This window comes from Eurosta solidaginis, chromosome 4, assembly GCF_040869045.1.
Source record: "Eurosta solidaginis isolate ZX-2024a chromosome 4, ASM4086904v1, whole genome shotgun sequence".
NCBI classification, from domain to species: domain Eukaryota; kingdom Metazoa; phylum Arthropoda; class Insecta; order Diptera; family Tephritidae; genus Eurosta; species Eurosta solidaginis.
Genome location: NC_090322.1, coordinates 146778401 through 146801275, shown reverse-complemented (window position 1 = coordinate 146801275; position 22875 = coordinate 146778401). Strand labels below are relative to the sequence as shown.

The window sequence follows — 22875 nt, the reverse complement described above, 5'->3', positions numbered from 1 at the left end:
ACCGACTAAATCTTCCGCGACCTTATTTACAACATGGACGTCCCAAATGTCGATCATTTTGAACATCCACGTCGATGGCACTACGCTACCGACTGTCTTACACCCCAAAATCTTGGGTGTGACGTTTGATCAGGATCTACATTTTGGTGAGCACGCAGCCGCAATTGTTCCGAGAATTCAGAGCCGTAACAAAATTCTCAAATCCCTCGCTGGCAGTACCTGGGGAAAAGATAAAGAAACGCTCATGACTACTTACCAAGCAATTAGCCAGCCGATTACGTGCTACGCGTCACCCATATGGTCGCCAAGCCTAAAAATTACCCACTGGAAGAAACTACAGGCCTGCCAAAATACTGCTTCCAGAATCGCCACGAGCTGTCTTCTTATGTCCCCAGAACACCATCTGCATAATGAGGCGAGAATACTCCCCATTAGGGAGAGAAATGAGATGCTGACCAAACAGTTCCTGTTGAATACCCAGAAACCTGGGCATCCCAACAGACATCTGATTGATGAACCAGCACCGCCTAGGGGCTTAAGGAGTCATCTCCGTAAGCATTTTGAGGAAATACGGCACCTGAGAACCCAGCCGTATGAAGCGAAAAAACACAAGCAGGTCCTTGGTGAACTCCATAAACAGGCATCGGACCTTTATGCCGGGAATTGCCCGGTGAATCCAGTACTTAAAGAAAAGTACCCAAAACTCGCGGAAGAGGAACGCATACTCCCCTATGAAACGCGTGTTACTCTTGCTCAACTTCGTTCTGGATACTGTAACAGGTTAAACTCTTACTCTTACTTATGTATGCCCCGCTTGCAATGTGTCCCCACATGACACCAACCATCTCTTTAATTGTAATGTGGAGCCAACGCCTCTAACACCCCTTTCCTTGTGGTCCACCCCTGTTGAAACGGCAAGTTTCCTTGGACTCCCGTTAGAGGATATTGATGATAATTTGTGATCGGTCGCGGCTATTAGGTGGGGCGAGCATTGCTACAACAACAACAACAACCACTTACAAATCAATTGGCCGGCCGATTGCATGCTACGCGTGCTCGATATGGTCGCCAAGCCAAAAGGTTACTCACTGGAAGAAAATACAGGCCTGCCAAAACACTGCCCTCAGAATCGCTATGGGCTGTCTTCCCCAGAACACCACATGCACAATGAGGCGAGAGTACTCCCCATTAGGGAGAGAAATGAAATGCTGAACAAACAGTTGCTGTTGCATGAGGCCACACATCTCAGGGGCTTAAGAGGTCATCTCCGTAAGCATTATGTGGAAATACGGCACCTGAGAACACATCCGTATGAAGCAAAAAAGCACAAGCAGGTCCCCAGTGATATCCACAAACAGGCGTCGAACCTCTATGCCAGAAAATTCCCGGCGAATTCAGTTCTTAAAGAAAATACCCAGAACTCGTAGAAGAGGAACGCACTCTCCCTAGGGAAACGAGCGTCAATATAGCTCAACTTCGATCTGGGTACTGTAACAGATTAAACTCTTTACCTATCCTAATCCTGCTACAATAACAACAAGAACAACAACAGGACATTTAATAGATTTGTTTTATTCGCTATTTGAGTTTGAATCTCTGTTGGTATTTTCCAGTTTCTTAGCCGGTGCGCGAGCCTTTTTTAAGGTTGGTGTGCACGCCTTTTCTGTCAGAATCACTGCCTGTAGTGATTGTAGCTCACACAAAACCTCCATATAAGGTTTTGCTGTACTACTCAAAAAAAATAAAAAATAAGTCCATAAAATGAAATCAAGTCGGTGCAGTGATTATTTTAATCTTTACTTGGTTGCCTACTTACAGCCAGAACGCCTACAAGGTACTCACTACTCAGTGCAATCGGATATTTGGTCACTCGGTTTGTCTTTAGTTGAGATGGCAATTGGCATGTACCCTATACCACCACCAGATGCTAAAACACTCGAAGCAATATTCAACGATAATCCTGAAGATGGACAGCACACTCTAGTGGAACCTAAAGTTATGGCTATTTTTGAGTTACTAGACTACATCGTCAATGAGCCGCCACCTAGATTGGAGCATAAAATATTCACTGATGATTTTAAAGACTTTGTTGATATTTGTCTGAAGAAAAATCCAGATGAACGTGCTGATCTGAAAACGCTGCTGGTATGTGATTTGTTATAATTAATTTTAATAATCATTTAATGTCTTGTAGAATCATGCTTGGATACGTAAGGCTGAGGTGGAGGAAGTTGATATTGCTGGTTGGGTGTGTAAGACAATGGATCTACCACCTTCTACACCGAAACGAAATACATCGCCTAATTAAAAAGTTAACTGAAATTGATGTGCATTTACTTTAAGTTTATTTATACACCATTCTTCCTCTAATAAATGTACTCAATAACAAAGTTGTATTCCGAAATGGTTCTATGATACTGTAGCGAGTTTTAAACAAGTTAAAGAGAGGATTGACAGGAAGGTTTGAATTCACATTACGCAGTTTAGAAAGATAGGACTCCAAAGTCCCCGTATTACACGTATTTTTATACTCATTGAAGCCACTGAACTAATCCTTGTACATATTTAGGGACCATTTTCTCGATTCGAAATTTGATTTGTAAAAAGATTTAATATTCGACTCAAATTAATGGAGAAAAAAATAACAATAATGGCTCAACAGTACCTGGTCAGGAGCGGCACAAGAGATTCAAGGGGTTGTGTAGCGCAATATATAGCTTCTCCAACCCACTTGTCAACCTCACCTTCGAGCGGCGAATCCCGTTTCACTAGGTGGGGAGGGAGGGATGGCCTGAAGGTTTAATGTGGCCATATAAATCGTCCCCGAGATGGTCGGGCCAGCACCTTAATGATGCTGTTACCGGAGCGTATCGGATCTGTATCCGACAAAGGACCATCACATCGATAACACTCCCCAAAGCCTTCGGGGAGTAACCTAATCGCTACAACAACAACAACAACAACAGGAGCGGCACAAGCTCTGGAGTGAATTCGTAAATCTAAGACGATGTCAGCGCATAGAAAAAAACTGCTTACACATTTTTTTCGTACATATAAAATATGCTTTTTATTAAAGAAATAAATACTCATATTTGTAAATTCAAATTATAGGTTTAGAGCACACATAATTACGAAGTATGTATGTATACTATATATATATATATGCGTATGTAAAGTAAAAATCCATTAAAATATATATATAAGTATTAAAATTTGATTTCATTTGCATTCTTAATACTAAATACTCGTATGGTAAAAATATATAATGCATTATAAAAACAAAAAAGTATTGTTATACATCTTGTATGTAGTATGTAGCTGCTTTCTTATAAGTTGTAATAATCGACAAATTCAACGGTGCGTCTGTAACACATCGGATTCAATCTGACCGGTTTCCATTTCTTCTATAAATTCCAAAGACCAAAAAAGTGTATCAGAGGGAAACGTAACAATTTGAATGTGAGTGAGGAAAAAACATAAAGAAATAAGATAAAGAGAGAAAATATAAAAAAAAAAACAAGTCAGTGAATATAATTTAAGTTGAAACTTATTCATGTATGTATGTATGTTAACAGAATTGGTTAGATCGTTTGAATTGTATAAATATATTGTATATATGTATGTGGAATGCATAGTAAATGCGTATTTGCGGAATGTTTAGTGATGTAAACGAAATATACAAGCAGCTGTTGGGAGATGCAGTTAGCAGCGCAGTACTTCATAGCTTACTGAAATCCGAACAAAGTTCCATTAACATGCTCTTACAATAGTTATACTGGAATCTGTTTTTTTTCCTAACTTTTAAAAACTACAAAAAAATCTACTTATAAGCGCGATTTTCGTTATGTTCGCATTACCAAAAAAAAAAACGATATATAAATATAATATAATATGCATAAAAATATAAATGAGATATAAAACTAAACTGTTGCACTGTGTAAAGGTGGTGTTGGTGGTATAACATTTGGTACTGCTACAACGCATGCGCCTGCGCGACTGTATGTTAACGGTGCAGCTTGTGCCCATTCATTTGTTTCGGCATTAAATACTTCTACAGTCTTTAAATAATGATTGCCATCATAACCACCAATTGCCATAAGACGATCACCCAGTAAAGCACAGCCGATAGCATCACGTCCTGCATTGAGCGAACAAATCTAGAAGTGCAGAGAGGCAAGGAGTATTAACAATAAAAAATGTATATATACTTTAATTAAACGCCTACCAGTGTCCATGAATCTGTTGCTGGATCGTAGCGTTCAACTGTATCGGTGCGACAAACCGAAGGATTGCTAGCTGGACAATCGTGACCACCTAAAGCATATAGGAAACCATTGGCAACGGCAACCTGCATAAGAAAAGTTGTTATTGTTAGTTAAGAACATGAACGCATCAGTTTAGTACACTGGCTTGCAACGCAATAAAATAGTGAAATTACTGAAATATCGTAGCAAAACAAATCTTAAAATCGGAAAATGCTTCCGATATGCACAAATTCTCACCCGTGAATTTTTTAAATTTACTCACACAGAATATTTTTATATGTCCACCGCGTGTCTCGTTGCTCATCTTATCACGCGCCCATTTCTAATTGGTTATGAAAATAAACAAAATTTGTTCTAATACTTACCCCCACACCTCCACGCCGTTTATTCATTGGTGCACGCATAGTCCATTTATTTGTATGAGGATCAAAACATTCAATTGAACGATGACAAACCGAACCATCTCGCCCGCCAACGACATACAAACGTCCACCAAGCACTGCAACACCAGCTGTAGAACGCATCGAAGACAAAGAAGCTACATAGCTCCAGGTGCGTGTAGTTGGATCCCAACTTAAAATAAATATTTATAATTATTTTTAAATAATACTAATTTATAAGTAAATAATCATTTGCACACCAACCGTTCAACTGTTGATAAATAACTCCAACCATCATGTCCACCCACAGCATAAAGTGGGCCTTCGAGCACAGCAACACCCAAACCATGCCGATGTGTACCCATCGGATTTAACGCTGTCCATGCCATTGTATTCAAGTCTAAACTCTCTACTGTATTGAGCGTTTTTAAACCATCACGACCGCCCACTATCACTAATTTATCATCCATCACAGCTACACCGAATTGTAAACGACGTGCAGACATATTTTTCCATACCGACCATTTGTCATTGTATGGACAATAGCTTTCAATACTTATGGCGCCCTTTAAAAATATTAATTTTGTTTTAATAGCAGTGTAAAGATGTAATAAATTTTTGTTTAACAGAATGAAAAACGGTTTGTGTATAAGTTGAATCTTGTTTTTTTTTTTATCTAAAAAAAATATATTTCGAAATTCTATTTCGATATGGAGTTTTTACACTAAATCGGGGTTTGCCGCGCAAGAAGAAGAAGTATTATTACAAGATACCTAGACGTTCGAAAAAGAAGAGTATGTAAGAAACACTGAAAAACTTGTCGAAGATCTGAATGAACAACAGAGAACTTCATAGATAAATATCGGCAAAAATGAGTCCTTCACGGGAGATTCAAGGGGCTGTATAGCGCAATATATATTGCTTCTACAAACCCAATTGTCAACCTCATCTATCCGCGGCGAATCCTGTTTCACTAACAGACGAGGCTCTGGCGACCCCAAGCTCCTCATGGAACTTGGGGGTGGGGAGGGAGGGTTGGCCTGAAGGTTTAATGTGGCCACATAAATCGTTCCCGAGATAGTCGGGCTAGTACCTGAATGGTGCTGTTACCGGAGCGTACCGGGTCTGTACCCGGCAAAGGACCATCACATCGATAACACTCCCCAAAGCCTTCGGGGAGTAACCTTATCGCTACAACAACAACAAGTCCTTCACGTACAACAAAAGGCTGACACCTGAACATGCTTAAACATGAAATTCTTAAACATTTGAATACTAAACGAACAATCAAATACGAAGTATTCGAACTTCTGAAACTAACAAAAGAGAAAGCAATTACATAGGTACAAACAACAAAAACGTAGCCACAAACAAGTATATGTGACAAGCAACGAACAAAAGCAAATGAAATGGGACATCCCAACAGACATCTCATTAAAGTGATCCCGCCTCCCAGGAACTTACAATATACAAGAATTTATCCGTATGAAGAAACTTAAAAAGGCCCTCAGAGACATCCCCAAGAAGTCGCCAAACTACTGTGCCAACAAATCCCGGTCAACCCCGTTCTCAAAGCTAAACACCTGGGCGGTATGGCCTAGAAGCTTCAATGCGGTCATAATAAATCGTTCTCGAGATAGTGTTTGTAACCGGAACGTAACGGCGAGTGTCCTTATCGCAACAACAACAATTTGTGAGTGATCGCACCTGCTGGATGGGGCAAAGGTATGCTACAACAACGAAAGCAAAAGTCAACTTACCACACAAGGCAAAAACTACGCCATTTACCAATGTAAGCTACTTCCATGATGCACACATAGACATACATGTGAGCAGATAATTAGATTGAAATAATTACACAGTGTAACAAAAGTTTCTTTGATCAAATTTTGAAAACGTTCGCCAATTACAAAACAGAGCTTATGTCCTAAGAAACCATTTTTCTTCCTTTGAGTTCTAAATGGGAACGGCTATTTTTGCGAATGCTATGCATTTTAAAAGCCCATTTATGTAGATATATATTATACCTTGTGCGCATCCATACCGCCCACAGCCAACAAACGTCCAACTGTTGATTTGCGTGGTTTTGTACGTTCTGAAGCTATCAAGGCTAAAAGATTACGTCGTTCAGGTAGTAAATGCCATTTAAGCGCTTCCATAACAAGTTGTTGACATTCATTCGAACTACACAGCGTTTCAACATGATCCATTATAAATGATGGTTTCAACAATGGCAAACGCACCAATGCCAATAACTCAGGAATGTGTTTCTCACGATTAATAGCGTCGTGTTGTACCCACAGTTTGAGGCTGTGTACAACATCTTCTTCGGTGGGTACATTGAGATCATCACTGGATATTAATTTACCCAGCTGTTCGGAATCGAGTTGTAAGAATTCTTGATTTTTACATACCTTGTAAAGAAAATAGAAAATTTTATAATATCTTAGCAAGTTTTATATTATATCAGTTCATACTTGCATAAAATGCTGACATGTATAGGATTTGGCTAAGCGCAATAATGTTGTACAACTTTGTCGTTCTGCAAAAAATGCAAAACCTAAGCAGTTTGATGGATGTAATTGTCGTGCAAGGAAATTACAACAGGCAGTAACTACAGCATTTAATTGTAGCAGGCAGGCAGTGGCTAATAGGGTTTCCACAGTATCTTCACGCAATTCAATATAACCCGTATAACAATATTGTATTAGTATTTGTAGTGCATCGCCATGTACTTCGCCAAGTGTGACTTCCTGCTCTTTGGTCTCACGCAATGAACCCGTAAACATGGCGGCAAAGTAGGCGCTCGATGCCGATAAAACTATACGATGGGCAGGTATTCTGAAACGAAATGATTAAAAAAAAAATTATTTAAATTTATTTTTTAAGTAGGGAGAACTACATACATATATCTATGGGTTTCCTCTATTTTGAAGTTCATGTGAGGACAATAATTCTATTTGATAAAGAATACCCCAAATAGCGCCTATTACTTATAGTGAGCGCGCAAATAATTCAAAATTTTTATCATTTCTGTCGATAATTTAAGATAAACTTTCAAAAGTATCAAAATTTCTAGCAACTCCAAAAGTGTGGAGGACGCAGTACAGCTGAAACTCATAATTTGTAGTGAATTTAATGAAAATCACAAGTATATTCGTCATAATACAATAACAACAGTGGTACAATAAAGAAAGTTTGATAATATAGCTACCAACAACAGAAAATCTCCCGCAAATTCCTGTGCTGAAAGCTTTCAGTAATTCAACATTCGCATTTGCGCCATCTATCGATTGATAGCCTCAAATAAATTATACCATCTACAGCTGTGCTGCCACCTGGTTCCAAGCGTATGATGGAGAAACCTGGAAGATAAATTTGAAGGCCTGAAGAAGGAGTTAAACGAGTTAAGTGGTAGAAATAATCGCATGGAGGGTATGTTTGAGAGGATTGGGCACTTCGAAAATGAAATAGCCACACTAAAACAGAGTATGTAAGCAGGAAAACTTTATATCTAAGCAAGAACTCCAAATTGCTGCATGCGACGTCCGAGTTCATGGAATTCCCTTCGAGGAAGGGAAAAACTTACAAAAGATTTTCCACCACCTCTGCTTCACGCTAAACTTTCAGCCACCCCCCCTAAAAAGTGTTTTTCGTTCGAAACGTAAACTACCCCACGGTACGGTTGATCCGGCCGTTATCATTAAATTTTACTCATCCGCGGACCGAAATACGCAGTTGAAAACGGTTGCGAGCTTCAGGCGCCACAACAACACCAAAGGGCTGCGACTCGTGCATGTGGGAATAAATTCCAATGAGCCTATCTTTGTTAATGCATCGCTGACCAAAAACAACTATGAGATCTTCAAGGCTGCGATCCATCTAAAGAAGAGGAAAAAGGTTTCATCGGTCTTCACAATGCGGGGTATGGTGCATATAAAGCGAAAAATCAGCGACCGACCCGAAGCAGTCCCCAGGCTGAGTTTTCTCGACAGTCTCTACCCGGAAAACAATACTTCCTTTCGTGAAGACGACACGCCGGTTGCGAACAACGCCCTGGAGGGCCACCAAGGGCTTAACTAACAGCCTCCTGCTAATAAATATTTCTCTTTGCTCTCTTCTAATCTATTCCTTCTCTAAAACATCACAAAATCTTTAATTATGTTGTTAGCCAAATTCAGTGTAAATCATTCTCTTAATTATTTTTATAATGTTGGTTTCCGATAGTGAGTCCCCGAGTTCCAAAGACTGTCTATCTACTTTGTTGCGCATAGTCAGCAAAAAATCCAACGGGCTGAAAGTTGTTCATATCAATGCGCAAAGCCTTTATAAAAAACTTGACGAGTTGAGGTTTCTGTCAGAAGGCTCCGATATTGATGTCATATGTGTTTCAGAAACATGGTTTTCTTCGTTTCATAAGAGTTGATAGAAGTGGTCATGGTGGTGGTGTTGCGATATATGTAAAAAATAGTATGTCCTGTAAATTGAGTTGTTGTTCTAGTCCAGGTGATCCTGTGGAATATGTGTTTGTTTATATTTTTTCTGAGAATAATAGTAGGCTTATCGGCTGTGCGTACAGACCGAATCGACTAGTAGATTTCTCCGCGTTTATTGAATTTATTCAATCGTTACTAATAGACTATGACAATATTATCATCGCTGGAGATTTTAATAGTAACCTACTGGTGGATGCCACTTTAAAACAAAGCATGGAATCTCTGGGACTTTTTCCCACAAACTGTGCTATACCAACGAATTTCACAAATACTAACTCTTCTCTATTAGATTTATTTTTTGTCAATTATCTTCATAAAATGATTCACTACACGCAACTATCCGCCTCCTGCTTCTCAAAACACGACCTGATATTCCTAAACTACAACTTCCAAACATCATGTAGGCCAAGTTCGTTCGCGTATCGCGATTACAGAAGTATAGATTATTATTCTCTTGCTGAGTCCGTTGAGTCGGTTGAATGGAGCTTGATTCGTACGTTAACATCGGTTGATGACCAGACAGTTTCTGCAGGATAACATAAATAAGTTATTCGATGATCACGTTCCACTAAAAATAAAAACACCTAAACACAGAAAATAGCCCTTGGTTCAATGCTACATTAAAACACCTTATCCACCTTCGTAACCAAGCCTACTCACGGTGGAAAAGGTACAAAACAGTCGAAGCGCATAGCTGCTTTAAAACAGCTCGGCTTACTGCAAACAAAGCCATAAGGCTGGCCAAGGCAAATTATTTTAAGTATAAGTTTAGTTCTGCTTTGAATACAAAAGAAAAGTGGAACAAAATCAAACAATTAGGAATTGGTAAGCCCAAAAGTGACCTGTCTCACCCCCCTGATGTCGACATCAACGAAATAAATAATACTTTTGTAAGACTACCAAACTCAGCCGACAATGTGTGTATTGATAACTACTCCGTGCGTGTTAATGTTGACACTAGCCCTTTCGAGTTTGTTTGAGTCGATAATTGTGATGTTGTCCAAGCCATACTTTCTGTGAAGTCTAACGCAATGGGGCTTGATGGCATATGTTCAAAGTTTTTAAAAGTCATTCTCCCAAAATCCTTCCCCACATTACTTACTTGGTCAACTCAATTTTGACGACCGGTGTCTTCCCAATATACTGGAAAGCTGTAAAAGTTATTCCAATCCGTAAACAAAATAATGAGTATCGACCAATGGCCATACTCCCTTTCCTCTCTAAGGTCGTTGAACGTATTCTACATGGGCAAATCGTATCATATGTACATAAATACAAGCTCCTGTCAGACAGTCAGTCCGGTCTCAGGTCAAAGCGGAGCTGTACAACGGCACTATTATATGTGACAGAAGAAATTCGTGAGCGAGTGGATGAAAGTTACATTGCCTTCTTAACACTTCTTGACCACTCTGAAGCTTTTGATTCTGTAGACCACACTCTGCTCTGTAGGAAGCTGGAAAACTTATTTAACTTCTCTGGTCATGCAGTTGCCCTTATAAGATCATATTGGCGATAGGACTCAGGCAGTATGTATAGATGGTGAAAAGTCTGACTTCCTACATGTCTTAAGAGGCTTCCCTCAAGGCTCTATCCTGGGTCCTCTTTTATTTGTTCTATATATCAATGACTTACCCGATGTCCTTAATTATTGTAATGTTCATGTCTACGCTGATGATGTGCAGTTGTTTACGTGTTGTCCTCGTGATCAAACTAGCTTGTGCATAAGTAACTTAAACCACGATTTGAATCAAATATTTTCATGGGCTACTATGAATGGCTTATGTATAAACCCGAATAAGTCAAAATGTATTGTTATTCATAGAAGGTCTTTTCCCACTAATGATTTAGAGAATGTTCGACAATTCCGTTATAGAATACGTAGATACGGCGAAAAACTTAGGTGTAATTTTTAACAAAACATTTGGAAAGACCATATTTTTAGAACGGTTGGACAAGTGTATGGAATGCTTCGTACACTATGGTTAACACAGTATTTCACGCCTTTGCACATAAGACTACTTCTGGATAAAGCGTACTTAATACCTACGCTACTCCATGGTTGTGTGATTTACTCAAACTGTGACTATCTGTGCAGGAACAAACTAAATGTTGTTTACAACAATATTGCTAGATATGTTTATGGGTTGAAAAGAATTGACCACGTATCATAACATGCTGAAAGGTTGCTAAACATTTCTTTCGAAAATCTTTTAAAAGTCAAAACATTGTCCTTCCTCCATAAATTGATACATACGAAGGAACCTGACTATCTATATCGTAAGCTTATTTTTCTGCAATCATCAAGACCGGTGCTTCTTAAGCACATTAGATACCGCACGCTAACCTCTGAGCGCCAATTCTTTGCTACTGCAATACGTCTTTGGAACTCCCTACCCACAAGTATTCGGCTCTTAAGTAATGCTCTGCACTTCAAAAAGAGCTAACATCATTTTTTAACGACTCTTAAACTGGATCTCAAATTGTTGTTGTTAAATTGTTCATTTCTAAGTCCTTTTCCTTTCTCTGTGTCTTCTTTCTTTATTTGTTAAGTACTATTCGATCTATAACCAGCCTACTGCTGTCTTTTAATATTTATTAATTACTTTTCTTTAGTTTCAAGATTTACATTTACATACATAAATATTTCACTATTATCCGTTATATTTAATTTAATTTGATTAATATAATTTATTATTATAAATGTTCAATTTTTATGGCTCATGCTATTCATGACTAGCACTGTTAAATAATGTCAAAATTGTTGTGCTAGGAACACATTTTCAAATAAATACATACATACATGCATCTCAGCACTCATACCAAAAAAGGCAAATTAGTTGAAAGTGCCCTTCATGAGACAGTTAGTGCCATCGAGAACTTACTGAACTGCTAGGGATACGCGTTAGCAGCTTTCCTCGACATTGAGGGCGTTTTCAACAACGTGCAGACAGAGACCATCTGCAAAGCTCTTACACAATGTGGAACAAAAGCTCTATAGTTGTGTGGATCGATTCTATGCTTAGGAGTAGAGTTGTCAACGCAACTTTAGGAACTGGTTCTATTGGCCAGCAGAGGCAACCGCAAGGCGGGGCGCTATCGCCTCTTCTCTGGATACTGGTGGTCAACGAAATTCTAGAAATCTGTAAAAGAAAAGGAATAAAGGTAGTTGCGTACGCCGACAATTTAGTGATTCTGATCACAGGCAAATTCTTGCCAACGATCAGCGATCTCACGGAAACGCCACTTTGCCACGCTTCGTGATGGACAGAAAAAAATGGGCTGGGGGTAAACCCAACAAAAAGCGAACTTGTCCTGTTCACGACAAAGACAAAGGTACCCCCCATTAACTTACCGAGACTAAACGGCACAGCGTTAAACCTATCTTCGGAAGCCAAATATCTTGGAATTATACTCGATTCCAAATTAAGCTGGAGAAGGAACGTCGAGATGATATCAAAGAAAGATCTAGCACACATGTTATTCATGGCACATACAACATAGTCATTTGACCGATAATAACACATGGAGCTCTGCTCTGGTGGAAGGCGCTAGACAAAAAGAGTAATCAACAGAGGATCGGGAAGGTACAAAGGCTGACATGCCTGGGAATGTCAGGCACCATGATCAGCGCAACTCAGGAAGCGCTAAATGTAATCTTGCAATTGACGCGTCTACAAGTCTTCGTGCAGGGATTAGCCGCAAGAGGAGCTCTACGACTAAGAGAATCCAACATATGGAAATCGGCTAAGCACGGACAGGCGACGATTCTGGACGATATAATAACCGACCATAACACAGCAGTTTTGGACTTCCAGATTCAGAACATACGATATCCCTCAAGGGAGGAATGGAAAGTAGGCCTAGACAATGGGGTAGGGGCATCACAATATACACCGATGGCTTCGAAATGGAAAAGGGAACTGCAGCTGGGATGTACTCGGAGGTGTAGGGCGTTGTTGTTGTTGTAGCAATGTAGAGCGTATCTGGCTTCTATAAGTTATCTCAATGTCTTCCTTTGCTGGGTCCCTGAGCACAGCGGTATTGAAGAGAATGAACTCGCAGATGAGATGACCAGGAAAGATTCCGATTTGGACACAAGTGAGGTGGTCAGCTCCGTCCGACCACCGCTGCGTTATCTTCTGGGGAGAATCAAGGAATATGACAACAGGGCTTCCCAAGGCAGTCGGTTCTATGTACCGGAGCGACTCGGGATTTTTCCCGACCAAGGACTGTCATTTCAGTGTAACCCCATTTAATTTGTTTCGTCCCTCCCACAAATTGTCATCCTCCCAGCAGCTCCTTGAGGCAGGACTGCTCCATATTCTCTTGCTCCGGGAAGGTATCGAATCCAATCCGGGTTCGTCTCCTGACCCCGGTCCTGAGAAATGGTTTTGCTGCATCTGCCGGAAAATAATCTTTTTAGGACGGTCATACTCTGTTCAGTGTGTCTCGTGTAAGGGATGGTTGCATCGGACAGGTTGTTCTGGGCTTGATCCCGAAACCCGACGTCCACGTAACTTTTATAAATCTTTTGTGGCTCCTTGCTGTTCACGCCCAAGGGCGCCCCGTAGTCTACGTCTAAGCGCCCCCCATTACCTTCCAGCAGCCCTGCTGCTCAGCAAGCCACAACAAGTACCCGCTGCTGCTCGCGCCTTACGGCGCCAACAACTCAAACAGCTGCTACCACTCATAACTACAATCTTCGTAGTAGAGTCGGAAGCAATGCTGAGCAACAGCCCCTGCCCCCGTCTTCTCCCCCCCCCCCCCCCCCCCTCCCTCTTTTCCGGCAGCAATCGTGTAGGTCAGGGAACCAGACTCTTAGTCCCTACCTCCGTTTGCACCGTTTGCCAGCACAGAATATATATGTTTGCGACATCCGCCCAATGCAGCTCCTGCCTTGGGTGGTGCCACTTTCCTAGATGTTCTGGTCTCCGCGACGGCAACCCCTCGACGGGTTTCATCGCGCCATGTTGCCAGGTCGCAAACCCAAATCATCCGGGTACCCCAATGCTTGCCCAAGGACGCCCAGTCCCAGGGCCACAACAGCAATTGCGTCCTGGCCTTCCTCAACCCAGGCGTAGTCACCCGTCACTTAACCCCAGAGTGGCGACGTCTCCCCTCATGCACTTCAGAATTCTGCAGTTAAACTGTAATGGACTAACTGGGAAGATTACGGATAGTCAATTTCATGAAGCGGCACAACATCCGCATTGCTGCGATTCAAGAGACTAAACTCACAGCACGATCTGCATTGCAGACCTGCTCTGGGTATAATGTCCACAGAAAAGATCGCGAGAGCGGAAATGGAGGCGGCCTCGCGTTTATAATAAACCACTCTGTGCAATATCACATATTTGATCCTGGCATCGACCGCAGGGACAACGTCTTAGAACGTCAAGGCCTATCTGTCCGGTCAGGCGATGCAAACCTAGAAATTATCAACATCTACATCCCCCCTGCCACCTGTTGCCCCGGTGGATACCGCCCTAATATCAGAGCCTTACTCACTGGAAACAATCGCATTATTTTAGGCGACTTCAATGCCCATTATGATCTATGGCATCAAATTTGCGGGCGGACAGTAGGGGCGAGATGTTGGCGGATCAAATAGAAGAAACGACGTTCTGCACAATAAACGGAGACGCCCCCACACGTATGGTAAGAAGCTGTCACAGTTCGCCAGATATCTCAATCGTGAGCGCAGAACTCGTAAACTGCGTCAACTGGCAGCCGATGGTATCATTGGCATCCGACCACCTGCCTATACTTGTTTCGCTCGAGCGTACCGCCGACTTCATCGTCACCGAAAAACGCACTTTGATAAACTTTAAAAAAGGAAAGTGGGAAGAATATAAATCCTTTACAGACAACCTCTTTGCTGCCCTCCCTATCCCGACTGATGCCCGCCAAGGGGAGCGTGCCTTCCGCAAGGTCATTGAATCCGCCTCGGCACGTTTCATTCCCGCCGGGAGAATTCCCGAAATCCGGCCCCACTTCCCGGCGGAGGCCGCAAACTTAGCGAGAGAACGTGACCTTATAAGGCAGCTTGATCCAGGCGACCCCCAAATAAGGGATATAAACCAACGCATCAGATTGCTTGTGGATGAACACAAGCGGGCGAAATGGGAGGAGCACCTAAGAGGTTGTAACCTCTCTACCGGTGTGGGTAAACTTTGGTCCACCGTAAAGTCCCTATCGAATCCGACTAAGCACAAAGACAAAGTTTCCATCGCCTTTGGCGACAAAGTGCTGTCGGATGCGAAAAAATGCGCGAGCGCTTTCTGCCGACAATATATAATGCATTCTACGGTCGACAAAGTTAGACGGAGGGCCAACAGACACGCACATAAACACAAATTCAGCGCGTCACCAATCACCATCACCGCTAAAGAGGTTGAGGACGCCATTGGTCGCGCTAAACCATCCAAAGCAGTGGGCCCAGACGGCATAGCCATGCCGATGTTTAAAAGCCTAGGGAAAGAGGGTTTCAAATATTTAGCGCAGGTCTTCAACCTGTCTCTTTCCACCTTTGTCATACCCGAGAAATGGAGAATGGCCAAGGTGGTCCCGCTACTAAAGCCTGGTAAACCAGCTAACATAGGAGAGTCGTATCGTCCGATATCTCTCCTATCGCCAGTAGCAAAGAAGCTCGAAGCCATTTTGCTCCCTTATTTCCAAGCAAATTTGCAACTAGCCTCCCATCAGCATGGCTTCAGAAAACTCCATAGCACTACCTCCGCGCTAAATGCCATTAGCACCCAGATAAATTGCGGTTTAAATCAAAACCCCCACCATAGAACAGTACTCGTAGCGCTAGACCTATCAAAAGCTTTTGATACGGTCAACCATGGCTCGTTACTGCAAGACCTGGAAGGGTCTACCCTTCCCCCATGTCTTAAAAGGTGGAACGCAAATTATCTGGGTGGTCGGCAGGCATCGGTGCTATTTAGAAACGAAACATCAAAGCCAAGGAAAATTAAACAAGGGGTGCCACAGGGTGGTGTCCTATCCCCACTTTTGTTTAATTTCTACATATCTAAGCTACCTTCACCACCGGAAGGAGTCACAATCGTTTCCTACGCCGACGACTGCACAGTAATGGCCACAGGCCCAGGCCCACAGATCGATGAGCTATGCAATAAAATAAACGGCTACCTCCCTGATCTCTCCAGTTTTTTCGCCTCGCGAAACCTGGCATTATCACCGACTAAATCTTCCGCGACCTTATTTACAACATGGACGTCCCAAATGTCGACCATTTTGAACATCCACGTCGATGGCTCTACGCTACCGACTGTCCTACACCCCAAAATCTTGGGTGTGACGTTTGATCAGGATCTACATTTTGGTGAGCACGCAGCCGCAATTGTTCCGAGAATTCAGAGCCGTAACAAAATCCTCAAATCCCTTGCTGGCAGTACCTGGGGAAAAGATAAAGAAACGCTCATGACTACATACAAAGCAATTAGCCAGCCGATTACGTGCTACGCGTCACCCATATGGTCGCCAAGCCTAAAAATCACCCACTGGAAGAAGCTACAGGCCTGCCAAAATACTGCTCTCAGAATTGCAACGGGCTGTCTTCTTATGTCCCCAGAACACCATCTACATAATGAGGCGAGAATACTCCCCATCAGGGAAAGAAACGAGATGCTGACCAAACAGTTCCTGTTGAATACCCAGAAACCTGGGCATCCCAACAGACATCTGATTGACGAGCCAGCACCGCCTAGGGGCTTAAGGAGTCATCTCCGTAAGCATTTTGAGGAAATACGGCATCTGAGAACACAGCCGTATGAAGCGGAAAAACACAAGCAGGTCCTTGGTGAACTCCACAAACAGGCGTCGGACCTTTATGCCGGGAATTGCCCGGTGAACCCAGTACTCAAAGTAAAGTATCCAAAACTTGCGGAAGAGGAACGCATACTCCCCAGGGAAGCGCGTGTCACTCTGGCTCAACTTCGTTCTGGATACTGTAACAGGTTAAACTCTTACCTATCCAGAATCAACCCCGACATACAAAATGTATGCCCCGCTTGCAATGTGTCCCCACATGACACCAACCATCTCTTTAATTGTAATGTGGAACCAACGCCTCTAACACCCCTTTCCCTATGGTCCACCCCTGTTGAAACAGCAAGTTTCCTTGGACTCCCGTTAGATGATATTGATGACAGTTTGTGATCGGTCGCGTCTGTTAGGTGGGGCGAAGCACTGCTACAACAACAACAACAACAACAACAACAGGGCAACGTACTTGCTATGGACTAAAAGGGTTGACTGCGAAGTCTCAAGGTCCTTATGTCCATGCTTGGATAGGAAAGACAACAGCTTCCTTCTCAAACTGAACAAATCTGGGGTGAGGGTACTTACGGGTTTCATCACGACGACGGTGGCAAATACCAACAAGCTCCCTCTGCTGCAGAAGCTGTCAGGATGAGGAAGCGGAGTCGATCTACCACTTTCTCTGCCGATGTCCAGCGCTTCAAAAAAGAAGGCTCAGATTTCTGGGCTCACGGTTCGGCGACATCCTGGCAGAGGTTGGGTAGGTGGACGTCTCGCTTCTTCTTGGATTCATCAAGGAAAGCAAGTGGTTCGTTGAGGACCACTAGGAGGTTTTTGTTGTTGTTAAACGAATGTGCCGCCCCCCTGCACTCACTGAGGGCACTCACAATGGACAAAAATTACTCCGAGTGGAAGTGTGGGTAATACCCACGCACGCCCTCTTAACCTAACCTAACCTACATACATACATATGGACATGCTTACACATTAATCAAAACACAAAATGTTATCAAAACGGGGGAATGTGCGCATGGGTTTACCTGTCTGCACATGTATATGCGATTGCCTTTCCCTACATCAACATCCCTTCTTCGACTGCGCAATCGTGTTTTGTACTCTAAAATAGTCAGTCTGGAAATAAAAACAATTTAATCAAAACAAAACAAAAACGAAGTGTTTTGTATATAAACCGTGCATAATCGTACCTCCACCTTCAGCGTCTAACAGAGCATGCAATTGCGGAGAGAGCCCGTGCAAGTATTTTTATTTGTTTATAATTCACAACAATCTTTCTTCATACATAGTATGCTCTATAAGATAGTTGTCATTCCATGGTAGATGACCCAAAACGTAAAAAACAATGGCATGTTGTAGGGGCGCTGTAACGACTAGCCAAGATGACTATACAATTATCGAACTAGCAGGGCATTTCTTTGTTTGATCTCACTTCTCTTGGCAAAGTACTACATTTGTAGACAAAGAACGAAGCGCACTATACAATTAGTTACAACTGTATTCATCATGTTTTGGAGGCACATCCACAAGCCTGAGTATTAGGGTGATTTGCTCCGTTTGTAAGACATCAGATATTTTGTTTGATTATTTGAAGCTTTTTCTTTTTAATTTTAATTTTTCGAGTAGCCAAAATTTTAAGAATTTTTAAAGTTTACAATGATTTTAAGTTTTTCTTTTTTCAAACAGAAAGTTCCAAATTAACGGCTTTATAAACCTGTTTTACTTTTTTTATGAGTAAGGTGGCTAGTCTTAAAGAAATAAGTAATATATATGAAATAGTTTTGCATCCATTGCATCGCTGAGTAGTAGAGTTACCAGTTGCCGACCCCATTAGGTTGAGAGATTTAGAATATTTCCGCTGTAGGCATGCCTGTCGTAGACGTGACTAAAATCTACAGACCCAATGGTTTGAGGGTGTATAAAGAAACGGTTTCAAAACAGTCCGACCAATTTGTATCCGGAAAAGGAACATCCATATCCGAACCATACTCCCTAAACCTTTGAGGAATGCTTTTCGTTCAAAAGAACAACAACAAATACTACTAATCTCGTTTGAAAGCGCTCTATTTCATATTTGTTTTTTTATTTCGCTTAATCGCATAGCGATTTTGATCGTCGCGTAGCCAATCATCTGACGCCAATTGATAGGAAAACTTTTTGCACCTAAACTTTTAACCTGAATATTCTCAAGGCCGTACCATGTTCTCCAGACTTCACTCAATATTCAGAGCCTTACACCAGGTCAGGTATACTAAGACACTTATAGAATGTGGCCTTAATTATTCTACAGAGGACTTTATTTTTCAGTTTCCTACGCAATCTAAAATAGCTATTGTTAGTAAGAGCCATTCTTCTCCACAAACCTAATTAGGAAACAACGTACATCCTAATGTAATTATAAAAATAAAGATAATGAACAAATTCCGTATGCCAGATCACTTGTGACGCAGTATTTCTACGTTTATTTCGCTAAGTTCATACATACAAGTGTAAGTGCCTATGTATATATGAGGGTATTAAGAAAAGTTCGATAAGTTGGTTACTCCAAAAGTTGATTAAAAAGAAACAAAAAAAAGTTTTTTTTTTATTATTTTTGGATACAAGAAAAATACAGAGAAAATAGGTTCAAATAATAATTGCTTTTTGTTGGAAAGCATACTGATGATAAAGGCTTCGAAATGGTTCCATGATTCAATTACTAGAGGTTTGTTCTCCCATGATGACAGAGCTTTGACACTCCCAAATTGGGAAATCTGAACGGGTTGCTTTTACGAAGGAAAATGAGGAATAATGCAATCCCCTTCAGCGAAAATTGTAGTAGAAAGTACCTTTAGAAGTACATATATTAGTAGTGATGGTACATTTGTAAATGCCAACAGGTCTTGGGGGAAATAATTCATTTTCTACTAAATATTTCGTGAATTGATAGTTATGTTGGTTCGGCGATTATTTCACAATTTGTTTGAAGAATGTCGTATGTCAGAATTTTATTCAATAATACACTATATCAAAATTTGTTTCAAAACCTCCCTATCTGAGCATAGGTTCAATACATTTTGACATAAGAGAAAGTTAATGAAAAGCATTGATATAAGGCGTTCTTCACCCTAATTCTGAAATAGGGCGTTTTTGTGCCAATCCCGAAATGGGAAATTTTTGAAAAATATTTTTGAGAGAGGACTATAAGTCTCAGAAGCTGCAAGTGGAGTAGGTCCTAGAAAGCTTCTAGCATTTGCCAAGAGGCAGCAGTTATTTTATAACTTTAGTTCTGGTTTTTTGTTTGGTCGTTAAATAAACTTCTGGTAACACTACAGACTCATTCAGTCTGAGGTCCCCATAGACCGCTCAGTCCAACCTAATCGTCGGGAGAAAAATGTACCTTAAATGTGATTATTCTTGAATAATCATTTATGATTCCTATTTCGAAAGCCTTTTTATTCATATTTGATATCCAGTATAAAATTCATTATTCAGTCAACAAATATAGTCAGAAAAGATTCAGAAAGCTGAATTAAAAATGATTATAAATTTTTGATCACCTAAAGTAAACACATTTGATTCAAATATGATTCCAGAATGCGATTGAAAAACTATATTCAGTTTTTAATCATCTAAGGTAAGCATATTTGATTATTCTTGATAAAAATCATGAAATATTAAAATTTAATCAGCAAAGGACTTCAAAAATGATTCCAAAAAGTGATCGAAAAATGTTTTTCAGTTTTTGATCATCAAAAGTATTCATATTTGATTATTTCTTGTGTTCAATTGTATGATAACTCATTATTTAGTCAGAAAGAATATTCAAATTGTATTTATGTGTAAGGAAATTCAAAATTTAATCATTTAAATACTGAGTGGAAAATTTGTGTATTTGTATTATATTTTTATTTAATTTTCCAGCACAACAATTTGACAAAATTATTCTAAAGTGCTAGTCAAAACAGCATAAGACAAAAAAATAGTAACAAGAGCAAAACTGCAAATGTTTTTGTCAGAATCATGGAAATGGATCTACTTATCTGCTATCTTCTATTCCAAATTAAAAAATTATTTTTCAATTCCAGAAAAAAATAATTATTATAATCCTTTTTGGAAATACATTAAAATAATTATTGGCAATCGAACTAATTGATTACTAATCCTAATTCAAATTAAACAGGTCTACTTAAAAAACAAATATAAGTTTACTATGACACTATGATGGCCCAGAAGGTTTAATGCCGTTATTTAATCGTCCCCGAGATGGCCCGACTAGCCTTAGAGGTGCTTTGTTACCGGAACGTAGCGGATCTATGTATATCCGGCAAAGGCCCATCAACATCGATAACACTCCCCAAAACCTACGGGAAGTGTCCTTATCGTTAATACAACTACTTTTTTTGTTGATGCTTTGCAGATATTTTTCCGTCAGTTGAGTGAACGTACTTCTTTTTGTGTTTAAAATGAAATATCACCTACTACCAAAGTACTTAACGAGCCAGATAGCATATGTAGGAGATGTGCAACCTTACGGCTTAAGGAACAAGAATGATTTTAGAATTAAATTTCATAAATCCAATAAAGCACAAAATGTTTTAATGTATAAAGGTCTAAAACTTTTTAACGAATTGCCAAGCAATAAAAAAACGAAAGAAAAATTAATGTATTTAAGACTGATAATATATCATATTAGAGAACATTATAGCTCACAATGAGCCAATTAGCTATTGCTAAGATTTACGATTTTGTATTACTAAACTGTACCTGAAAGTATTAAATAGCTACGGCTAAATAAAGAAGCTAATAATAAATAAAATAATATCGAAGACTCCGAGTTGTATATCGAAGACTCCGAGAGATGCCTAGTATGTGTTCATTAAAAATATATAAGGTTTATAAAGATTTTTACAATAAAACTTCCATGAATAATTGAGTAAAAATACTAAAAATAAAAGGTTATAAAAAATAGTTTACAGTCTAATTTTTCTGGACGAAATTTTATTAATCCCTTCGTTAATGTATGTGTGTAGATTAATTTTTCCTCTCGAAACTATTCCTGCCTTTGCTTGTTGGTTCGACACACACCCCCACTATTTTGCGTGACATATTTAAAAAAAATTATTTTATAATTGGATGCAACAATTTCTTTGTTTCTTATAGCGGAAGTGCATTTTATCCGCTATTGGCAGAAATGCTTCATCATATACATACATACAAAAACCTGAATATAAACAAATGTACATACATAACTACAATGATATAAAATATAATGTACATATGCACTTGCCTTCTACCATCGATTCCAGCAATTAATACAACATCGCAAAGTTGATGACTATCCAAATACATCTGTAAACGTTTCAGTACACTTTCTGCATGATCACGACAACGGAAATATTCATCTTGGCTTACAGCAGATGTGAGGCTACCTAAACTGTAGTCACGGGTTAAGGATTCGCCATCGGCTAGCAAAGATATCGGTGCAGAAGACGATGTCATGGATTCACGACTTGGGCTCTCTTTATTTGTGGACATTTTTCAGTCGTAGTTTTTCTAATTAGTATACCAATTGTTCTTCCTTCTATGCATGTAGCTATGATACAGCGTAATTATATTTTCCGTAAACAATTTTGTGACATTTAGCCGCAGCAACCGCTGATCTTTTACTTTCTATACGCGTAATTTGATTATTTTCCTTTCCTTTGCTGTTTTTTGTGTTCAGTAGCGGCGTAAACAAAAAGGATCACCAATTCGTTGAAATGCAGCAGAACGATGTGTCTGATTATGTATACAACATGGTCAATTATATGCACTTAACAAATCGTTGGAGTTTAACAACTTCTTTGTTGTGCGAATTTATTGTTTAAGTGTGTTGCATTTGAGGCAACTAAACCTATTGAAGCTGATTCCATAAATATTAGTCTTCAATTCTTTATTGCATTCACATTTACA

At 40.2% G+C, this 22875-nt stretch overlaps 2 protein-coding genes across 3 annotated transcripts in view; one reads left to right on the top strand and one right to left on the bottom strand.

Moving 5' to 3' along the window:
* The window catches only part of Dsor1 (mitogen-activated protein kinase kinase 1), a 14770-nt gene extending 11250 nt beyond the window's left edge, over window positions 1-3520 (top strand). For both annotated transcript variants that reach the window (XM_067783291.1, XM_067783290.1), the window contains exons 4-5: window positions 1819-2145; window positions 2195-3520. In XM_067783291.1, coding sequence (XP_067639392.1) covers window positions 1819-2145; window positions 2195-2308 — 441 coding nt within the window. In that variant the 3' untranslated portion in view covers window positions 2309-3520. The remainder of the gene's footprint in view (window positions 1-1818; window positions 2146-2194) is intronic.
* Window positions 3040-22875, bottom strand: LOC137250450 (kelch-like protein 5). The gene is made up of 8 exons (XM_067783289.1): window positions 22211-22875; window positions 7123-7486; window positions 6673-7059; window positions 4910-5211; window positions 4631-4838; window positions 4226-4348; window positions 3927-4157; window positions 3040-3404 (listed from the first exon to the last, which is right to left on the bottom strand). The coding sequence occupies exons 1-8, from the start codon at window positions 22456-22458 to the stop codon at window positions 3327-3329; spliced, it is 1941 nt and encodes a 646-aa protein (XP_067639390.1). The 5' UTR covers window positions 22459-22875; the 3' UTR covers window positions 3040-3326.

Excerpts from the sequence above, each read along its gene's own strand:
- LOC137250450 (XM_067783289.1), bottom strand. The coding sequence starts at position 22,458 with ATGTCCACAAATAAAGAGAGCCCAAGTCGTGAATCCATGACATCGTCT. Across the intron at positions 4,158-4,225 it reads CAACAGATTCATGGACACTG|ATTTGTTCGCTCAATGCAGG; the intron begins GTAGGCGTTTAA and ends CTGCACTTCTAG. Across the intron at positions 3,405-3,926 it reads CACCTTTACACAGTGCAACA|AAGAAATGGAAACCGGTCAG; the intron begins GTTTAGTTTTAT and ends TGGAATTTATAG.